The following is a 20,790-nucleotide window of genomic DNA, read 5'->3' as shown; positions in this document are numbered from 1 at the left end:
TTCAGGGAACCCTGCGAGCTCAGGAGCTGGTGGGGAGGAGATGGAGGGAAACTTCTAGCGAAACACTGAACCAACAGGAGAGCCCACCATGTACATCCAGTAGAAACCAAAGCCCAGGGACCCAAAGAGGAACCCCTCGCCAACAGACAAGAGGCCATTCAATTCATAGCTCTCTGCCTCCACTATGTCTCATCACGTCTGGTCAATTTTCTTGTAACGGGTTAATTCTAAGACGTGTCTCCTTGCCCACCCTGTTCCGTAACAAACTCCTTTTTAGCATCTGCTCTAACGATGTTAATATTAACTAATGTTTTCAAGGAGCTTTGGCTACTTCCTCACAAATGTCACACCTTCCTGAGACCCTGGTCAGTAGACGAGGTTTGATCAATGCTCCTTTTGCAAAAAAGAAGAATACACAGAGAGGTTACCGCTCTCTAAATTAATTAGATTTTTATCTAATACTCCTCTCCCTGGGGATGAAAGGCGGCCTCTGAAGCCAAGGAAAAATGATTAAGGAAGGTTTGGTAATAACCTCCTACACGCTAGGAAAGGCAATTCAAGGGATTGCAAGGTCCAGGTGAGCTGAACAAGTTGACTGCTTCTAAAGTGGCTTTCTGGAAGGAGCAGCATGGGAACTGGCCCAGGCTCTGCAGATAGCTGGCAAAATGACATCCACCAGGGGCAAGGGGGTAACGAGACAGGACCCAGCCATTAATCTGTGCTTACAACACAAAATGATAAATGAGCTTATGGATTTCCAAAGGCAAATATTTAAAAGAGAAGGCTTCAGATGGGTGTCTGGCTTCCCTTCTCTGGCCTTTCTTCCATCTCATCCATTCTGCCCACGTCTTAGCTTTCCAAAGGCAAAACCTAAGCCTGTCATTTCAAGGGTTGCAAACTGTTCTTTTCATAAAATTCAAAGGTCTCATGCACCCGTTCACCCTCCTACTTGCCCCCACTGCTCACCATGCACACACCAACCTCGGGGCTTTCGTCCATGCGAACGCCTTCCCTGGAACTTTCCTCCCTGCAGCTCTGCTTGGCTCCCCTCTGCCCGCTCTTTCTAAGACTCTCCCAAGGTCTGACCTGGGTGCAAATCTTAAGACTCATTAAGGCTCGTGGTGCTGCCCCAATACAGGGCCCGTGGCTCACATATGCTTGGTTGGTTACTTCTCTGACCACCCACTTCCGACTGTAAACTCCTATGTCCACTTTAACCATCAGTTTATCTCCAAACCCAGCACAGAGCCTGGAACACCAGGGTCCTCAATATACACCTGTTGAGTGAACAGGTCAGCACGCTACCGACTGACACCTCCTTAGGAGATGATGTCAAAGCCACTAAAAGTTAACTGAAGGAGAGACGGCCAAATCTGCAGTAAACAGAGTATCCCCTATAAGCAGTTATTTGTTTGTCCTAAACCCTGCTAAACAGAATCACATACTTTAACAGTTAGACCTTAGATATTACATATTCCAAAGATGACACTTAAATGCACACAAACCAACGCTCCCACATCACAGGCCAAAACTGGCATCACTACTCAGCTTGAATAACCACTCCCGAGCCTGGCAGGCAGCTGGCATCACCTAATTGGAGGTAACAAGGGAAAACTTGTTCCCCATCCCTGAAAAGGTTGAACACTGAATTTAAATTCAAGGGCTATCAGCCGGTCACCTGTCTCAGGTCACCAGCTCTATCTCTGGGAAAGGGCCACAGTCAGAGCCCAGACTGCCTGTCTCCCAAACCAGCTCAGTTTCAACCCTGCAATGCAATCTCTTCTAATGAGTACCTAGCTTACCTATATGGCTTTGCTTTTAAATAATAATATAGATCTAATGTGCTCACGCGCATGCTTAGTCCTTCACTTGTGTCTGACTCTTTTGCAACCCCATGGACTGCAGCCCGCGAGGCTCCTCTGTCCATGGTATTTCCCAGGCAAGGATACTGGAGTGGGTTGCCACTTCCTCCCTCCATAGGATCTTCCCAACCCAAGCACTAAATCCGTGTCTCCTGCATTGGGGGGCAGACTCTTCACCACTGAGCCACCTGGGAAGTGCACACATGTAATAGGGTATGGAAGTATGTTTTCTCCAGCCACTTAAATGGGCATCACTGATCACAGGGGCCCTAGGCTCCAGGCCCCGCCCAGGAGGTGCTGATTGTACCAGGAAATGCCTATCCTCCCAAAAACTCTGCTAAGCAGGGACTCACGGCAGTTCCTCTCGTCGCTCATGTCTCCGCAGTCGTTGTCAAAATCACACCACCAGATGCTGTTGATACACTTCCCGTTGCTGCACCGATACTGGTTGCGGAGACAGGTGTCCTCTGGCCATGGAGGGAGGCAGAGGAAAAAACAAAACCAATATCATTCTTCCTGCTGGACCATGAGACTTTCTATTCTGAGTTTCCATTCATCTTCCTCAAATAACATGCCTAAGACAGCAAAGGGGAAGCGGGATGCTTTGCACAGGTGCCCAGAGGGAAACCAGCATCCAAAGAGACCTCCTTCTCTCCTCTTTTAATTAAAATTGAAGGAGGAGAGGCCTCTAGGAGCAGCAGAGGGGGTTACAATGATGAAAAAGGAGAGTCATGGTGTCAGGTGGATCTAGCGAGTAGAGACACATAAACACTGCTGCTGCTGCTAAGTCGCTTCAGTCGTGTCCGACTCTGTGCGACCCCATAGACGGCAGCCCACCAGGCTCCCCCGTCCCTGGGATTCTCCAGGCAAGATCACTGGAGTGGGTTACCATTTCCTTCTCCAATGCATGAAAGTGAAAAGTGAAAGTGAAGTCGCTCAGTCGTGTCCAACCCTTAGCCACCCCATGGACTGCAGCCTACCAGGCTCCTCTGTCCATGGGATTTTCCAGGCAAGAGTACTGGAGTGGGGTGCCGTTGCCTTCTCCGCATATAATCACTATAAAATATTAATTCCAGGGGCTTTCTTGGCCATTCAGTGGCTAACACTTTCCCCTTCCAGTGGTTAATACTTTGCAGGGGGTGTGGGTTCAACCCCCAGTCTATGATCCCACATGCTGTAGCCATAAGAAAAAAAAAAAAAATACTAACTCCACAAGGAATTCCTTAAGGGACTGTGTAGCCACAGAAGAGAAGTGAAGCGAAAGTTGCTCAGTCGTGTCCGACTCTTTGCAACCCCATGGATATCCATGGAATTCTCTAGGCCAGAATACTGGAGTGGGTAGCCTTTCCCTTAGGGGATCTTCCCAACCCAGGGATTGAACCCAGGTCTCCTGCATTGCAGGCAAATTCTTTACCAGCTGAGCCACAAGGGAAGCCTGTGTAGCCATTATCCAAATATCCATATTCAGCATATCTATACCTATATAGTTTGCTGCTGCTACTGCTGCTAAGTCGCTTCAGTCGTGGCTGACTCTGTGTGACCCCATAGACGGCAGCCCACCAGGCTCCACCGCCCCTGGGATTCTCCAGGCAAGAACACTGGAGTGGGTTGCCATTGCCTTCTCCGCCTATATAGTTTATCTATACCTAAATAGTATATCTAACCCTATTCAGTTCATCTATACCTATATAGTTTATATACACATATTCGGTATATCTGTATCTGTAGTTTATAGTTTATATATGGTCATATATGTTCATGTGTGTTCAATTTAACAACCAGGAGGATTATGGAGATTGCTTTACATATTTTTGAGGATTTTTTCCTACCCCATGACTCCTTCAAAGTGAGCAGTCATAATTCCTCACACAGACCAAAAAAAAAAGTGCACTGTTTAGTCAACTGGCTTATGAACACGTGATGACCGGCCTCCTGTCTGGATTAAGTAAAGGCTTTCTGACAGGGATACAGAAAAGGCCCTTTTCTCCTCCTTTTGCAATTCAGTGTTAACCCCATTTCTTTCCAAACAACTTTAAGATGATGACCAGTGCCTGAAAGAGTGCCCTGTGTCTTAGACAAAAAGGCTCATCTTTTTTCCATCTGTATTTTTTAAGAGGGCCCAGAAGGCCACTTTGCAGTTTTTGCTTCCCTGGACTCAAAGGCTGCTGTGACAGGGGAAGTTATGATTACAAAGCAAATATAAGCTTGAGAATAAGGAAAGGTAGGAATCCAGGCCATGTTTATCAACAGGATACTTTGTGGCAAAACCCCTCCAGGGGCTCACCTTCCCGAAAGAAATGTGAGGCTGGGGACTGGGAAAGTGGTAAAAGGAAAAACTAGACAGGAAAGAAAGATGTAACAGGTTTTCAAGGTGACATGTTAGAGTTTGTGTGTTCAGATTCCAAGGGGGAGTGGGGTGAGGCTGCTGCAGGCATCTGGCTGTGGCTTAAGAGGAAAGACTCGAAGTGCTTTGCAAAACTGGTCAGAAAGTTCTGATGTTTCTAGGCTGGGCAGGGAGGGGAATTGCTGGATGAGACGAGGTGAGCTCTGCAGGAGTCCTTTGCTAAAGTCAGGGTGGGCCAACTGTACCCTGCACACTTACAGGAGCAGGAGGAGCTGGGGATGATTGGTGTGGGGTGGATGAGGAGAGGAAGAGGCAGAAAAAGAAAAGAAAGGTGTACTCACAGGAAGGTCTGCATCCCCTGACATTTAACCCAAAAGCAACTCATCTTTAAAAGAACAGTGTGGGCCTGCCCTGGGTGAGGACTGAGGGACCACGGGCCTTGGAAGGTGAACTAGGATGCCCGTGTCTAGAGGGTTTTATTGTCTACCTTGGGCATTTTCAAAAACCCCAAACACAAGTGTATCAAGGACACATCAAAGGGGGAGGATGGGCAGAAAAGGAAGAAGGGGACACACCTTCTTTGACACACGTGTGGTTCTTCTGCTGGTAGCCATGGGGGCACTCGCACATCAGGTCCCCAGACGGGAGGACACTGCTGGACACACCGTCTGGACACCTACAGCTCCTGCTGCCGTCGGCCTTGGGCAGGCACAGCAGGCTGCAAGGCCGGGACGCACAGGCATTGCTTCCTGGAGAGGAGACAGGCGGCAGCAGCCGGGTTAGCAGACACCAGGGGGCACCAAACGCAGGCCTGAGACCCAGGGACGACTCCTTTTACAGGAAGAAAAAGGTGAAGTGGCGAGCATGACTGGGGCCCCAGCTGGATCGGATGGCCCCGAAACCAAGCCCACTAGGAATCTGGATGGAGGATGGTGAGACACCACAAGGTAGGCAGGGAGCTGCAGCGGGGAGGAGGGGCGTCGCCCGGGGGTGTCTCAGGGGATGCAAGGCAAAAACCTGTGCAAGTCAGAGGCGGGCAGGTAAGATCAGTCTGCAGCATCAGGAGGATAGAGCTGACTTAGGAAGAGGAGGAAGGATGACACGGGCGCCCGGGCTGCGGGGGCTGTGGGGCTCGGCCGGCCCGGCCCCAGTCCCCATCAACACACCTGTGCCTCCTCTCTCGGGCTCCTTCCCATCTCCCTTCATTCTTCCCATAGCACTTTTACCTTGAGCGGTTTTCTGTGCCCTGTGACCCAAAAGCCCTTAACTAGAACAAACATACACCCAAGCACCTGCAGGCCCCAGACAAAAATCCAAGTCTGCCTCCTTAATTCCTTTGTGCTATCAGAGCACAGCCGCTGAGCTCAGTGAGGAACCGACCAGATACCCATTAGGCAATAAATCCGTGGGCAATGGGCCCACATAAGGATCAGCTGATGTTGATCTAGTCCACTATTTCCCATCTTTTCTGTGGTTCAGCTTCCCAAAGAGAATGCCAGCTAGAGTCCATACGATCCTTCACCATACTCTTGAGAGAGAACGTTTGTGGATGCACGGTGACGGAGGTGTTTTCTATCCCCCGCATCCTTCTGGGAAGGAGACAGAGGAGCTATAACAGAGGAAACCATTTCTCAACAGCTGAAAATGTGATACAATGATCAAGCAACGTGAAAGTCATATAAACTGAGAACTGTGTGTTTTTCTTTTTGCCTGTGACTACTTACAATCAAAACTGAATAGGGGCTTCCCTGGGGGCTCAGGAGTGAAGAATCCACCAGGGCTCGACCCCTGATCCAGGAGGGTCCCACGTGCTGTGGAGCAACTAAGCCCATGTGCCACCATTACTGCAGCCCACATGCCTAGAGCCCCCGCTCCTCAACAAGAGAACCCACGTCAATGAGAAGCCTGCTCGCCACAACTAGAGAAAAGCCCAGAAAACAACAAAAACCCATGTGTGCCAAGTAGCTTCCGTCGTGTCTGACTCTTTGTGACACCGTGGACTACAGCCTGCCAGGCTCCTCTGTCCATGGGATTCTCCAGAGAAGAATACTGGAGTAGTTGCCATTTCCTCCTCCAAGGGATCCTCCCAACTCAAGGACTGAACCCGTGTCTCTATACCTCTTGCACTGGCAGCCATGTGTCTTTCCCACTAGCACCACCTGGGAAGGCCAACAAAGACCCAGCACAGCCAAAAATAAATAAATAAGTAAATGTTTAATTGGGGAAAATAAATGTAAAAGCTTGAGTAAAACTCAGCTGATAAAGATTCTTCAGGTGTGCCCTCTCAGGGACAGAGGACCCCACCAGAATCAAATCTAAGTAATCTGTTTCCAGCCAGCCAAAGTTTAGCCTATGCCATCCTGGCCTGCAGGTTGGGAAACAGAGTTCATTCATGACAATTGGTAATGAGACAAGTGATGACATACTCGTAAGCTGCAAATGTGTTGGCGTCTCTTCAGTGTTTAACTGGTATAAACTACACGTAAAAAATAAAATTCCTCATGATACAGCAACAGTATTGCTTTGATGCTAAGGATCCAAGAGCACAAGGCATTACCAAGCGGATAAAATACACACAACCAGGGGGAGATCTGTTTGATGAAACATTCAAAGGGGTCTGCAAAAGACTCCATCAACCAACAGGCTGGATCATCACAGTGAATAACCTGCTGATGGGAGCAGAGATGCCAGGAACTAGCTCCCTCTCATCTGTTCCGTGGGCAGATGCCTGTCCCGCTATCTCAAATGCACCTGCCGTGGGCTGCAGGAGGGAATGCCGAGCTGCCAATAACAAAAACAACCCCATCTGGGGTTCTGGAACATGTTCTTTGTATTCAAAGGACACCATGCCATTTGATGTTCCAAGAAATTGAACAATAATAGAATATTTAACAAATACTCATCAACAGGAGTATTTTCACATGGAGTCTGTGAAATAGCATCAGTGACATTTTCACATGCAGGGTAAGTGATTCCACCCAAAGAAGAAAACTGAAAGTACAGAACCCAAAGGGAGCAGCAGTATTTCTGGAGACTGGCTCCCACAGGCATGAATGAAACTGTAATCTGAGAGGCACGGCCAGGGACAAACCCCAAACCGTGCGACCAAGTCACTGATCCTAAAAGAGTAGGCAGGGCAGGCACGTGTGGGCAGGTCCAAAGCCACGGCACAGGGACTTCCCTTCTGCATTCCTAATGCATGGGGCCTGGGTTCGATCCCTGGTCAGAGAACTAGATTCCACATGCTGCAACTAAAGACTCCGAGAGCTGCAGCTAAGACCTGGGACAGCCACAGGAATGAATGAAGAAATAAATAAATAACTATATACATATTTAAAATAAACACACAAAGCCACAGTACAGAATACGGGAGCACTGGTCACAGAGAACCTGGGAGAACACAGGGAAGATGTGGCAGAGTTCCATCAGAACACAGCCAGAGAGCCCTGCCCTAGGACCACGGTCTCGTGTGGGCCAGGGGCGCCGCGTGAAGACTGGGCAGCTAGCAGCCTCCGTCTCCAAAGACGTCCCTGTCGGAGACCAAACGTTTAGCCCTGTGAGGCCTTCACTGGGCATATCCAGGACATTCACAGATCTCCTCTTTGGAAAATTCCTCCAGAACCCTCTGAGGAGCCAACGCTGCTATTATCTGGCTTAACCATCCACACACTCGACAATATCAAAATCAGATCCACCCAGTATGGTAAACAGTCACCCTCATGATAGATATTTAAAACTATGTGTTTACTACAGGCTCTGAAGGAACAGTCCAAGAACTCCAAAACAGTTTAACCCATTGCAGCATCAACTGAATACACCAGTAGCCCTGCTGAGAGAGTTGTTTAAAGAAAAGAACACTCTCTACGAAGAGTTAATTCCAGGAACCCTGTATAAGAACAACCAGGTATGAAGACAAAAAAAAAAAAAAAAAGCACCTGTTTATAACTAAATATTCTAAATTGACAACACTGCACATGAACAAAATTCTCATCGTCCTAAATAAGAATACACTAAAACCTAAGACTTCTAAATCACTGTCGTACACCAGGGCACTGCTAATCCAACAACAGATGAGAGGTGGAGCATAGCCTGTTGCTTTCTTGGAAGTTCAAGCTCTGAAGTCAGCTAGGTCATGGTTCAAACTCTCACCACTAACTAAATGTGTGATGGAGAGAAGTTACTGAACCTCATTTCCGGGTTCTCATCTGTAAAATTAATAATACAGATGGACTTGGGGGAAACTGTTAAATTATGACGACTCTGATGTGACCCCCATGGACTGAAGCCCGCCAGGCTCCTCTGTCCAAAGGATTTCCCAGGCAAGAATACTGAAGTGGGTTGCCATTTCATTCTCCAACCTGAGCTTAAGCCGACGAAGGAAATCAGTGTGGTGCTTATGACACAGCAAAATCCCTTAGAGTGAGTGTCCTTTATCACTGCTGTTATTACCTTACACATGGCTTGTACAAAGCCCTGGAAGTGTCAGGAACAGACAACAGAGGTAATAAAGCTTTCTTGGCACCGGGGATGGCCAATACCGTCATAAATTTGCAATGCTCTCCATGTCCAACAGAGCAGGCAGGATGGAGCAAACAAGTTCAAGGCCAAGAGGCACCCACTGCAGACAGGCAGTGCTGGCAGCCAGAGGCCACTGCAAGTGCTTGAGCTCATACAGGCCTGAAAGATGACAGACGTGCTTCCCCGCCTTGCATCTGTGGACAGCGGGTCCCCTGGAGGCAGGAGACAGGCCGGTATTTCCCCTTGATGACTTATTTAAATTAGCCAGAGTAGCCTCCAGGTCACAGGGGTACAGCATGGCAGCTAGGATGAAGTGACCAGCCGAGCCTGTGGGGGGGAAACCAGGGTTCTCCAGTTCATCTGAACACGGAGTTACAGGGGCTGAGGCCGTGTGCTCAGCCAGCAGGTGCTCACAAGCACATGTCAAAACACAGACCTGCTCTTCCAGATGGGGAGGTAACCTGGAGAAACGTTGATTGTTCCCTCAGCTTGCCGGCGGGGTGGATCAGTAGGGGTGGGTGTCCTCTGTCAAAAGCCCTGAGATTTCAAACACTAGAGCTGGAAAGCAGGAGTCCTCTCTCCCTATCTCATTTATTTCTTTTGTATTTTTTTTTTGTTGTTTTTTGTCTCTTTCTTCCTATTTCAAAACAGACACCTCCTCTAGCAAAGAATGTGACTTCTTTGTTTTATGGCAGAACTGGAACAAAAAACCCAGCTCCTAAATAAGAGAGGGGCCTTTGGGAAAGCTAATTCATATGTGAGATTCCGATCCCTAATCGAGAAACCACGATTCTAATGCCAGCCCTGCCCACCTCACAGTCAGCTGCGAAGGCACAACAATAATACAGACTTCCATCTCTAGGATTCCTTATAGTTTTCTAAGTGTGCTCCCCTTTCTCATGCTCCCCTCTCCAGTCCCAAAAGCACAGCAGTGATATCTACAGCCGATTACTTCCCCTGAGAGTCAATTTTCTCTTAGCACGGGGCCAGCCAAAAACCACAAGACAACATCCACATTCTAGTTCAAAACAGGAAACCTAGCAGTCTGTCAATAAAGGGCTGTCAGCAGACCCAGGATGCTACTGAGTCCTGCTGAGATAAAGAAGGTTCTTCTTAAAGGGACTATTCTTCAGGAGAGGGATGGGGGGGAGGGTGTCCTGATCCCTCTCCTCCATAATTAATAGTGTGACTGGGAGATCAACAAACGGAACGGGCAATGAAGAAGGAAGAAGGCGTCCTACTGAACGGTCTCAGAGCCCAGGACAGCCAGGCAGAGCCTGGCAGCAGGTCTTGAAGCCTCACCCCATCATCTTTCAGACACTCATTCTCTACAGGACCTGGCAAGGCTTCCCCTGCCCCATCCCTTCTTCTTTCAGCAACTATGAAGTGAGCAGCGACTGACTGCCGGGCACTGGTAAGATTACTGAGCAGAAAAGACAAAACCTCCTTCTTCATGGGGTTTAGAGTTTCACGGTGAGGACAAGAAGTAAGTCATCCTAGAACTAGACTCTGCCATGCAAGAGGAGCACGTTTCAGTGAGCAATCCGTCATCTGAGCAACCAGAGAAGACAGGACTCCTATCGGGAACCAGCACTGGCTGAGCACCCAGCACAGCATGGCTCCCTGTCCAGGTGCCAAATAAAGATGCAGGGCACGCTGGGCCTCTCGGGCTGCAAGAGAAGCCACACCGCCCAGCAGTCAGGGGCCAGAGGCAGAAGGAGGGTGTAATCACCCACCAAACGCCAGCGTTCCAGGCAGGCAAAGACACGCAGTCTTCCAGCTGTTTGTGTATCATTAGAAAAGAAATTAAGATGTCATTAGGAAGAAATTAAATAATGTGCACGTTGTCGTGACAACAAAGACAAAGGCTGCCAGATCCTGCTTCAGCAGGGATTGCCCACACCCAGCCCCTTTCAAGAGATCAACGCGACAGAGATGAAGGAGGGCATGCTGCCTTACCAGTCGTCTTGCCCCGGTAGAAAATCTTCAAGTCCATGGGCCCCGTGAGCCGGCTCGCCAGAATGGCCATGTCGGACCCGCTGTATTTGGAAGCTCGGAAGATGCTGAGCTGTGACCAGTCATCCCAGTATATCTCATTCTAAAAAGATGAGATTAGATTCACTCATTAGTCAGCTCTCCTGTCTTTCACTCAGAACCCGCATTAAGAACAAGAACTCCATTGTGGAGTGACACCTAACATTCCCTGGATGAATGATCAGCGTGAGCAAGATGCCAGTTAAAGGCAGCAATCAGTACTTTTATCCAAACCTCACCAAATATCCACACTGAAGGAACCACCCCAAAGAAACTATCCGATGAGTGTTTGAGTTTGACCACAAGCTCAACCCTTGAGTTCAAAATCTGAAGAACTACTGTATGTTGCAGGGTTGAAGCATAAGTGACAAGGCCCCCAAGAGGCAGGGTGGGGCTCATCTCAAGACATCAGGGAATGAAGAGAGCAAAGCGCACAACAGGCGGGAACTCGGAGCCCAACGGAGGCTACCAACACTGAAAGGCAAGCCAGGAATTTTCATCAGATGCAACCCTGAACTTCAACCTTTTGAAACGAGAATGATGAGCACCCTGGATCCCTGGCAGCTGGGTCTGGAATCCCACCCTAGGGGCCGAAAGAAACTGCCTCCAATTCAGAAATGAGCTGATTTTCTACAAGTTAGATAAGCATCTCAATAAAAACCCAGAGACAGCAGGCTCTTTGCCTCAGTCTGCTCCTCACCTACGTAGACAGGTAGCCCAATGCTGGGAACAGGTGAGGTCCCACCTTAAAGACAGCAATAGCGTAGGGGTGCGGGAGGTTGTCCAGGATGACGGAGCGCTGCTGGCCACTGAAAGTGATCCGCTCAATACAGTCCAGGTAGGCATCTGTCCAGTAGATCCACTGCTCGTCCACAGCGATGCCGTTGGGCCACTTCACATCCTCTGATACAAGGCGGTAGGCGGCCGAACCATCCATGTTGCTCCGGTAAATGCCAGGCCTCAGGTCCCCCCAGTCGGTCCAGAACATCACCCTGGGCGAAACCAGGGAAAAACACACATCCCATCAGAATGGGGAGTGTGCGTGCTCAGTCGCTTCAGTCGTGTCCGACTCTTTGAGACCCCATGGACCACAGCCTACCAGGCTCCTCTGTCCGTGGGATTCTCCAGGCCAGAATACTGGAGTGGGTTGCCACGCCCTCCTCCAGGGGATCTTCCCCACCCAGGGATGGAACCTGCATCTTCTAACACTGCAGGCAGATTGTTTACCACTGAGCCATTGGGGAAAGAATGGGGAGATGGACACTCAAATACTCCTTCAAAGTGCCAAGCATTCAGCCAGTTAGTTCTGCCTTGTAATCTCTAATTATACTACTTAAAGCCCGTTAACTACCTGACCCAGAAATTCTTTCACTGGAATTTATCTATGGATAGAATCAAGTTATGCAAAGAGAGTGTACAAACATGTTCATCATCAGCATTGGTCACATTTGTTGTTGTTTAGCCATTAAATTGTGTCAGACTCTTTGCAACCCCATGGATAGTAGCCCACCAGGCTTCTCTGTCCATGGGACTTTCCAGGCAAGAATACTGGAGCAGGTTGCCATTTCCTTCTCCAGGGAATCTTCTTGACCCAAGGATCAAACCCAGGTCTCCTGAATTGCATGTGGATTCTTTACCATTGAGTCACCTGGGAAGCCCATTGTCCAAACTAGCAAAAAATATACATATACAGGTAGATGTGCATACATACATATATATATATTTAAGTGTGTGTGTATATATATATATACATAATAATATTAATCTGTAAATTGTTACATTATGGTACATAGAAAAGAACAGTAAAACATCTAAACATCTACATGCATTCAGATTAAAAAATCTTCCAACCATATTAATATTTCTAAAATATGCAAATAGTAAATATCCTATGATCCTCTTTGATGCATGTGTGTGCATATGTGTCTCTGTGTGTTAAAGGGTGTACACACGTACATGGGTAAAAATAAACTCTGAATGAGACACAAGAAAATATTAACCATGATTACTCCTAGAAAATGTGAAAGCGAAAAGAAGAAACCAATATTTTTCATTTCATAAATATCTACTTTCTTTTAATATTTTTAACCAAGTGCATATGTTACCTTCAGAATTTTCTTTTAAAAACTGATTTCTCAATCACAAATGCTAGAAAGACTAATCCAGAATTTCCCTTTTTAGGTATGTTTCCTTCAGTTAGCAATAAATTAACAAGAAGCACCTCTGCATTTCCCATTTTCCAGTTTGCATGCAAACTGCTGGTAAGAAAACACAAGCTGGGGGCAGGAAAAAGAAGGAATGGTTTAAATATTTGTATCACACGTGAAACTCAAGATAAAGGCTCCTTACAATATTCAAGCAGGGCTGACTATGTCCAGAGAGACTTTAAATACTACTTTCTGTTAGGGAAACACCCCACAGCTGTGAGACATCTGGGTGCCTAAACAGACTGTGATGCTTGCTAACAGAAAGGGGATGGAGTGTGCTGCCCAGGATGACTAAGCTACAGTTCCAAGACTTCCTAGATTATTTCAACCACAATGATCAGAAACTAGTTTTTGTCCAGCAGTTTGCATTTCCAAGAGACTCTGTGGCAGCCCTGGACCCACATGGATCTTCTCTGGGACCACACTCACCCATCTTGGGGCACGAGGACCAGAGCCCTGGGTCGATCAAGCACAGAGGAATTGACAATGGTGAGGCGGAAGTCGCCGTCTGGATGCCCCACCTGACAAATAAAGGAGAGGGAAAAGCTGAGAGGGGTCTGAGCTCCTTATAAGACCCATGCTGCAAAGTTTCCTTCTTGGTTCCCACCCACGGTCCTCTGTGGTGACTGGATTCCCCTGCAGACTGATTTGGGAAACCTGCCCTGCTCTCCAGTCAGATTGAGTTGCTCCCTCCTCTGGCTCAGGCAGCAGTTCTCACCGGGTCTGACAGAGGAGCCAGCATCACCTGCACGCCAGTTCTGGGGGTGTGATGACCTGCACAACGTAAGTGTTCGCTGCGTGTTTATTTACTCCACCCGCCTCTGCCACTCCAAGCTCCAAAGCCACCAGTGTCTCTGCTTTATCCATAAAACAAATTCTCAATGTCACTACCTCACCAAGTCAGAGTCCCCAGATTCTTGTCTCTCCACATTCTCTCTCCTCCACGTCAGCCCCTACAACCTCAGGGAGACTGGTCTTCTCAGGGATCCCCAAGCCTGATACCCACTCTTGTCTGCTCTTGCCATGTATCCCCCAAAGACCTGTCCTCTGCTTTTTAATCAAATCCTATCCTTCCTTCAAAATACCCCTCCTCTGCTAACCTTTCTGATCCACCTTGATCAATGGGCATCCATAGTTCTCATCACTGACTCTTCTTTCACCATTTCACACACAGTATTTGGGTTTACACTGTGAGCCTATAGACAGTCAAGCTTTACCTGCATCCTTCTAGCAAAGAGCTGAGCACACTCAATTAAAAAAAGAGAGAGGAAGAGTAACAACAAGACCACCAATGCACGGCTCAGAATGTGACCAGTGCTATGCATCCTTCCAACCTTTCTCTCAACCGTCCCATGAGGGGAACATTCCAATGATCCCTGCTCGGTCAGAGCTCAGCTCAGATGTCATCTCGAAGACACCTCCTCTCCCCCGTCATGCAATCACATACCCTGTGTGATGTTCACTGCAGCACATGGCACCAACAGGACAGACAGACTTATTTCTTTGTTATTTTCCTTCCTCCACTAAAACCTAATCTCTCAGCACAGGGACCTGCATGTCTTGCCTCCTGCTGTATCATCAGGATCTAAAACCAGACCTGGCACCCAGTGGGCCGGGACACAGCACCTGCCAAATGACCGACTGGAATCTTCACCTTATGGATGAAGAAACTGAAGCTTAGAGGGGATAAGATACTCACCTGAGTCATTTAGCTACCAGAATAAGGACTAGGGGACTTCTCTCTGGTTCAAGATCCCAAAATCCCAATGCAGGGGGCTGGAGTTCGATCCCTGGTCAGGGAACTAGATCCCACATTTTGTAACTCAGAGTTTACATGCCTCAACTAAAGATCCTGCAGCCCACAACGAAAGAAGATCCTGAGTGCTGCAACTAAGATCTGGTGAGGCCAAATAAATAAAAATGAACACTTTTTTAAAATAAGAATAAAAGGGATAAAGACTGAACCCAGGTCCGTCTCTCGAGTTTGTGGCTTTTGCTGTGTGATGTGTCCTGTGTCTCTGGGTCTCCCTGTTTCTATTGCGCCTTACACAAATCATGCCTCCCCAGAAGTCAGTGTAAAGAGGTATTGCGATGGTGCCCCAGGGCCCCAGCAGGAATATGCAGGAACTGAGCATGCCTAGGAGCCCATGATCTCTCACCCCTCTCGGCTCTGCAGAGCTCAGGTACAGACAAGTGAAGTGAGGAGGTGAGAGGACCTACCTTACAGGGCAGCTGTGAGAAGTGAATCAGAGAATTCATGCAAAGTGGTTCCAACAGAGAACGACCACATGAGTATGGCAACCACATTACAACCACAGTGAGGATGGCAGTCACAATATTATCTTCATTACACTAAAAGCGTAATACTGGAGTGTGGATGTTACAGCATTATAGTAATGCCACGGTATCATTATCATTATAGTTACTGCGCTATGCTGCTGCTAGCCCCAATACAAGTGTTCAGGTATCTTAACGAAATCTCTGTTTGACAGATGCAGGCATCCCATTTGCACACGGGACACCCTTTCTCTGAAATTCTAAGGGAATCTCCAGAGGAGCTGGACACACTGGCTTCCCCCTCTGTGTCAAATCTGGCTCCCAGCCCAGTGCCTCCCTGTTTGCTTAATCACAGACAGCACGGAAGGCACATACCTCAATCTTCTTGAAGCCAGAATCCACCCAGTAAAGTAACTGGCTGAGGGGTTCAAAAGCCAAGGCTTCTACTGTCTCCAGGCCAGAACTGATGATCACCTCCTGCCCCGTGCTCCCGTTCAAACAGAGGCGCTGAAGGTACAGAAGAAGAAATACTGTGAAATGAGCACACGACCTCCAGCCAAATCAGTTCCATCGAAGGGAACCTGCTTATTCAACTGGCTTGACTGGCAAGGGCAGTGTTCCACATGCATGAAGCCGTTTTCACTAAAAGTATTTCTTAAATGGATTACAGCTTCCTGTTTGAAGCAGGATACCTTAACAGAACCGAGTCATTTATATCTTCCTGCATGATGGCCGTGAACACTGGTCACTGAGCTATGCTGTATCACAACAATGAGGCAGAGATGACCAAGATGCATGAGTCTGCTTGCTTTTAAAATACATGAAACCAGACTGCTGTTATTTTTAAGATCCTGTGTCTGCTTCTTATAGTCCTTCCTCCCTCGGAGGTTCCAAATCATCAGGTGCTACTGCTTGGACAGCCACGGGCAGCAGCCCCTTCCCCCACCTCCCTGTCCCCACCTCCTCGAATACCCAGGCCCTGTAAAATTGGGTTGGAAGTCCAGATAAAACTTGTTAGAACTGCTTTTATAAAAGGATTAAATAGGCAATGAAAAAAGATCAAAGAGCTCTCTTTAAAATGCATGGGTCTACAAGTACGGCCATTTATCTGGCCTTCCCAGCGATCTTTACAGCTTACTTTCTGGTTCTTGACTGTGCTTGGAATAGCTGAAGTGGATAATTACGTGAACTACAGAGAAGTCAAGAGCTACTATATCAGGGCTTGAAAAGAAGGACACGAACGAGGCAATGGCTATCATAGTAGGGATGAAGAGGGCTACATACTGAGCCCTAAGATCTTCCCAGCAGGAAAAGGAAGACCTCACTTACAAGCAAGAATGCAGGTTTGAGGGCTCCCTCTGTTTTTCTTATAAGGACAGAGATAGGCAGGGAAAGAAAATACTAGAACAGAAAACTGGAAAGTGTCATCCATTGGCCCTGAGATGAGATAAAAACCTCAAATACCCCTCTCCTGAGAACACTCTGAAATAGGTTTACCTGGACTCAGCAGTCACAAGGCAGGGCCCCCACAAGCAGACCCAGGGAAGACACACCTGGATGACGTCCAAGGCCAGGTCGGACCAGTACAAGCAGTTGCGCTCATAGTCGAAGTCCAGGGCTACCGCTGACCGCAGCCCGGTGAGGGGCAGCTGCTCGGTGGCCCCCGAGGCCAGGTCGTAGCGATGGATGGACTTGCGCATGGCATACAAGATGAACTCATTCTCCTCTGCACAGACACACAAGACAAGAGGGCGGGTGGGCCTGGGGGTGCTGAAGGGGTCCTTGGACGACCGACCTACCTCTTTCTCACCCAGAAGCCTCAGAGCCATGGATGGCACAAGGCGTGAATCAAGTGAGAACTTCAGGATCGTAACTTAGAAGGAGAGTAAAGCAGTAACATTTCTGCCTCGGCCAAGCTACTCAGACATTCATGAATCTCTGCTTTTTACAGCTACTTTTTTTTTCCCCTTAAATCTGTGTCCTCCACAGCCCTGCCCTCCATAGTGGGCATGCTCCAATATCCAGCTTCAGAGCTCAACCTAAAAGTTTTTGTCACATATGAAAATAGTCATACCACTCAGCACATCCCTCCTCATCACAGGACGGACCGCGTCATGTGGCACCGTAATCTCACGGACTAGGGAACTTTTCACTGAAGATTTATAGCTAAGTTTTCTAATCTATTTGCTCACCCATTCAATACTGTTCATGACACAGAGCAATCATATCAACCTATTCTATTTTCAAAGTAATAATATATATGTTACTGGCCACCTACAGAATGTATTACAACATAATCATTAGGAAGATTCTACCTCTACTTAAATACTTACACAACATACATACTATGTATAAGGAATTGTTTGACCCCAGTAACAACTGTAAAATGGGCTTCCCTGGTGGCTAAGACATGAAAGATTTGCCTGCAATGCAGGAGACCCAGGTTCGATCCCTGGATTGAGAAGAGCCCCTGGAGAAAACAATGACTATCCATTCCAGTATTCTTGCCAGGAGAACTCCATGGACAGAGAGGCCAAGTGGGCTACAGTCCACAGGGTCGCAGAGTCAGAGATGACTAAATGAGTTTGAGAGAGAGAGAGAGAGAACAACTGTATAATGGAAGAACTATTAATTCGATTTTACAAATAAGAAAGCTGAGAGCAAAGGTTAAGTAACCCGTGCAAGGTCACACAACTGCTACATGGCAGAACCAAGAACCAAACTCCAGTGGTCTGGATCCAGAGTCTAAGCTTTAACACCCAAGGCTATTTCTTGCAATATAGACACCAATCTCTCAAGAGAGAGAAACAGAAGCTCAGAGTGCTTGAGAGACTGATTTAATGTCAGACAACGAAGAAGAGGAAGAGCTGGTGCTCTTGGCGGTCTCTCTCTTCCTCGTAGGGACCGGCCTGGAAAACACCTGGAGTTTCCTGAGAGAATGAAAATCAGCAACACACCCGCATCCATTTCCGAGGTGTCACTGTGACAATATATCGCATCTGCAAGTGACAATTCTGGGTCCCTCTGCTGCAAGCCTGCATGGCGACGGTTGGTTTTTTTTTTTCCCCCTCTCATTCCATTCTTTAAACATATGTTAGCCACCTCTGCTTTATAAAGCTCCAATATAAATAACGCACTCAAAAATTTAAATCTACCTATAATTTTTTTTTTTAACCAAAGGTAAATCTGCCCTCTTTTCCTTTGGTCTCACTTCAAAAGGATCTAAGCTACTACATGATAACGAATCACTCTCTTTGGTTTTCAAGAAAACCATCCCACTATAATTCCCAGGAGACCAGGCAGTCAGATGAAAAGTGCTGAGTTTCTAAACAGTGCTGGAATCACAGACTCGTTGTGGCACTGCCTCATGGAGTTGTGGAGACACATTCATAGCAGCGAGCCCTTCGCCCCACCTCTCTCTAGCATTCAGAAACCTCATTCTGTTGCTTTGGGATTTTTTTCTTCTAACCGACACTGCCTTTTGAGTCCAGAAACACCTGCCTTACGATGGGGAGTAGAGAAACAGCCAGCATGTTGTGTGTTAGAAAAGAAATAGAATTGGTCAATCCCAGGCATACATAAGCCCAACCCAGAAATGTGTCATTATCCTAATCTTGAAGGAAAAAAAAATTTCTTCACTGGTAAAAATCCTTCCAGACGACCAGATCATCTCATCTTTGCAAATATATTATGGTTCCATGTTAGTCCTATGAAATATCTTTTCCTTTCATGGTACATTCCTGCCTTTGTTCCAAGCTTTGGGGGAAAAAAAAAACTGGAAGGTAGCCCACCCTACCCTACAACCTTCCCTGGTGGCTCAGATAGTAAAGCGTCTGCCTAGAATGCAGGGGACCTGGGTTCGTTCCCTGGGTCAGGAAGATATTCTGAAGAAGGAAATGGCAACCCATCCCAGTACTCTTGCCTGGGAAATCCCAAGGACGGAGGAGCACAGTAGGCTAAAGTCCACGGGGTGGCAAAGAGTCGGACACAACACGGCTGAGCGACTTCACTTCACTCACTAACCTACAAGCCTTCCTAGGCGGCACTAGTCGTAAAGACCCCACCTGCCAATGCAGGAGACATAAGAGGCGCAGGTTTGACTTCTAGGTCAGGTCAGGAAGATCCCCTGGAGGAGGGCATGGCAACCCACTCCAGTATTCTTGCCTGGAGAATTCCAGGGACAGAGAAGCCTGGCAGGCTATGGTCCACGGAGTCACTGAAGTGACTTAGCACACATACATGCTACACTACAAATGAGATTTTTTCACTTATTCCCTATTCTATCCTCTCCTATCAGAAGAGAAAATAGCTTTCCTACCATTTCAGACAGCTCTAAACAAACTGTTTTGTCCCTCGGTGACATCTTCAGAAATATTTATCACCAAAGTACATGCTCCAGCCCCTTATGAGCAATCACTCAAACCCTGCTCACCCAGGCCCTCATCAATAACAGCTCTCGTGAGAGGACTATCTGAGTATTATCTGCTCGTTTGTGGTAATCTGCTGAAGCCGTGTTCTTTTTAAGTCTCCATGGTGAGGGATGTTAATTACTTGGGTAACGATGGAAGATTAAATTAAGGGACTAATGAGCTTAGCATGAAAACACCAGGGCAAGCTGGCAAGCACTGAGCAAGCGAGAGGGCTGCTCTTCCCCACCCACGCAGGACGAGGTGGTTCTCTCATGATTCACGTGGTGTTAATGGCTGTTCCACTGAACGCCACCTCTGCTGAGGGAGTCTGCCCTAATCATGCACCTTTCCCAAAAGGCACAAGCAGGAGGGAGGGCTCAGAGGGAAAAGAAGCCCTATATGAATAAGACTAGAACACAGCGAAGAAAGAAAAGGTGCTAAGAGATCAGCTCTTCATTAAGGTATCATAATTTCACGTGTGCGTGCGTGTAAGTTGCTTCAGTCGTGATCTACTCTTTGCAACCCTATGAACTGCAGCCCACCAGGTTCCTCTGTCCATGGGATTCTCCAGGCAAGAATACAGGAGTGGCCTGCCAAGCCCTCCTCCAGGGGATCTTCCCAGTATATTACAAATACCTCAACATAAGCCATCACTACCGTATCAGCTTGAAATATTTGGGACACGCTATATCTTGACAGCATATTCACTTGCTCCAAAGATTTCCCCTAATGAGCCTGCATAAGGATGCATGGTCAAGGAATAGGCATGATGCTTGAGAGATGGCCAAGGAAGAACATGGGGCTTAGAGTCTGAACTTTTGCTCTGTTGCTGACCAGACATGAGACCTTCAATAAACTGTTTGACTCCTCTAAACATGCATCTTCATATTAAAAAGAATGGAGCTAACAATAATATCTGCTTCATTGGGTAGTTATAAAGATTAAATTGATAACACATGGAAAAGTGAATTAAAATGTGTAAAATTCCATTAAAATATCAGTCACAATTATCATTACAAAAATGAAGACAGACCACTTAGCTACCTCCCAGAAAGCCATGAGTCTGTTTCTATGACAAATGGATTAAGAAGCACACAGAAGGCCTATGGGGGTCCCTCGGCACCTCCTCGCCTAACATA

General features: G+C 47.4%; 1 protein-coding gene across 1 annotated transcript in view; it reads right to left on the bottom strand.

The window, feature by feature from the left end:
- SORL1 (sortilin related receptor 1) overlaps positions 1-20,790 on the bottom strand; it is a 167,040-nt gene that overhangs the window by 56,521 nt on the left and 89,729 nt on the right. Inside the window, exons 17-23 of the mRNA XM_069554212.1 lie at positions 16,796-16,968; positions 15,618-15,749; positions 13,395-13,486; positions 11,504-11,750; positions 10,684-10,822; positions 4,782-4,955; positions 2,216-2,329 (exon numbers count right to left, since the gene is read on the bottom strand). Of these exons, the coding sequence (XP_069410313.1) occupies positions 2,216-2,329; positions 4,782-4,955; positions 10,684-10,822; positions 11,504-11,750; positions 13,395-13,486; positions 15,618-15,749; positions 16,796-16,968 (1,071 nt within the window). The remainder of the gene's footprint in view (positions 1-2,215; positions 2,330-4,781; positions 4,956-10,683; positions 10,823-11,503; positions 11,751-13,394; positions 13,487-15,617; positions 15,750-16,795; positions 16,969-20,790) is intronic.

The sequence above is a fragment of the Ovis canadensis genome, chromosome 15, assembly GCF_042477335.2.
Source record: "Ovis canadensis isolate MfBH-ARS-UI-01 breed Bighorn chromosome 15, ARS-UI_OviCan_v2, whole genome shotgun sequence".
In the NCBI taxonomy this organism is placed as follows: domain Eukaryota; kingdom Metazoa; phylum Chordata; class Mammalia; order Artiodactyla; family Bovidae; genus Ovis; species Ovis canadensis.
This window is presented reverse-complemented; position numbering and strand designations above follow the sequence as displayed.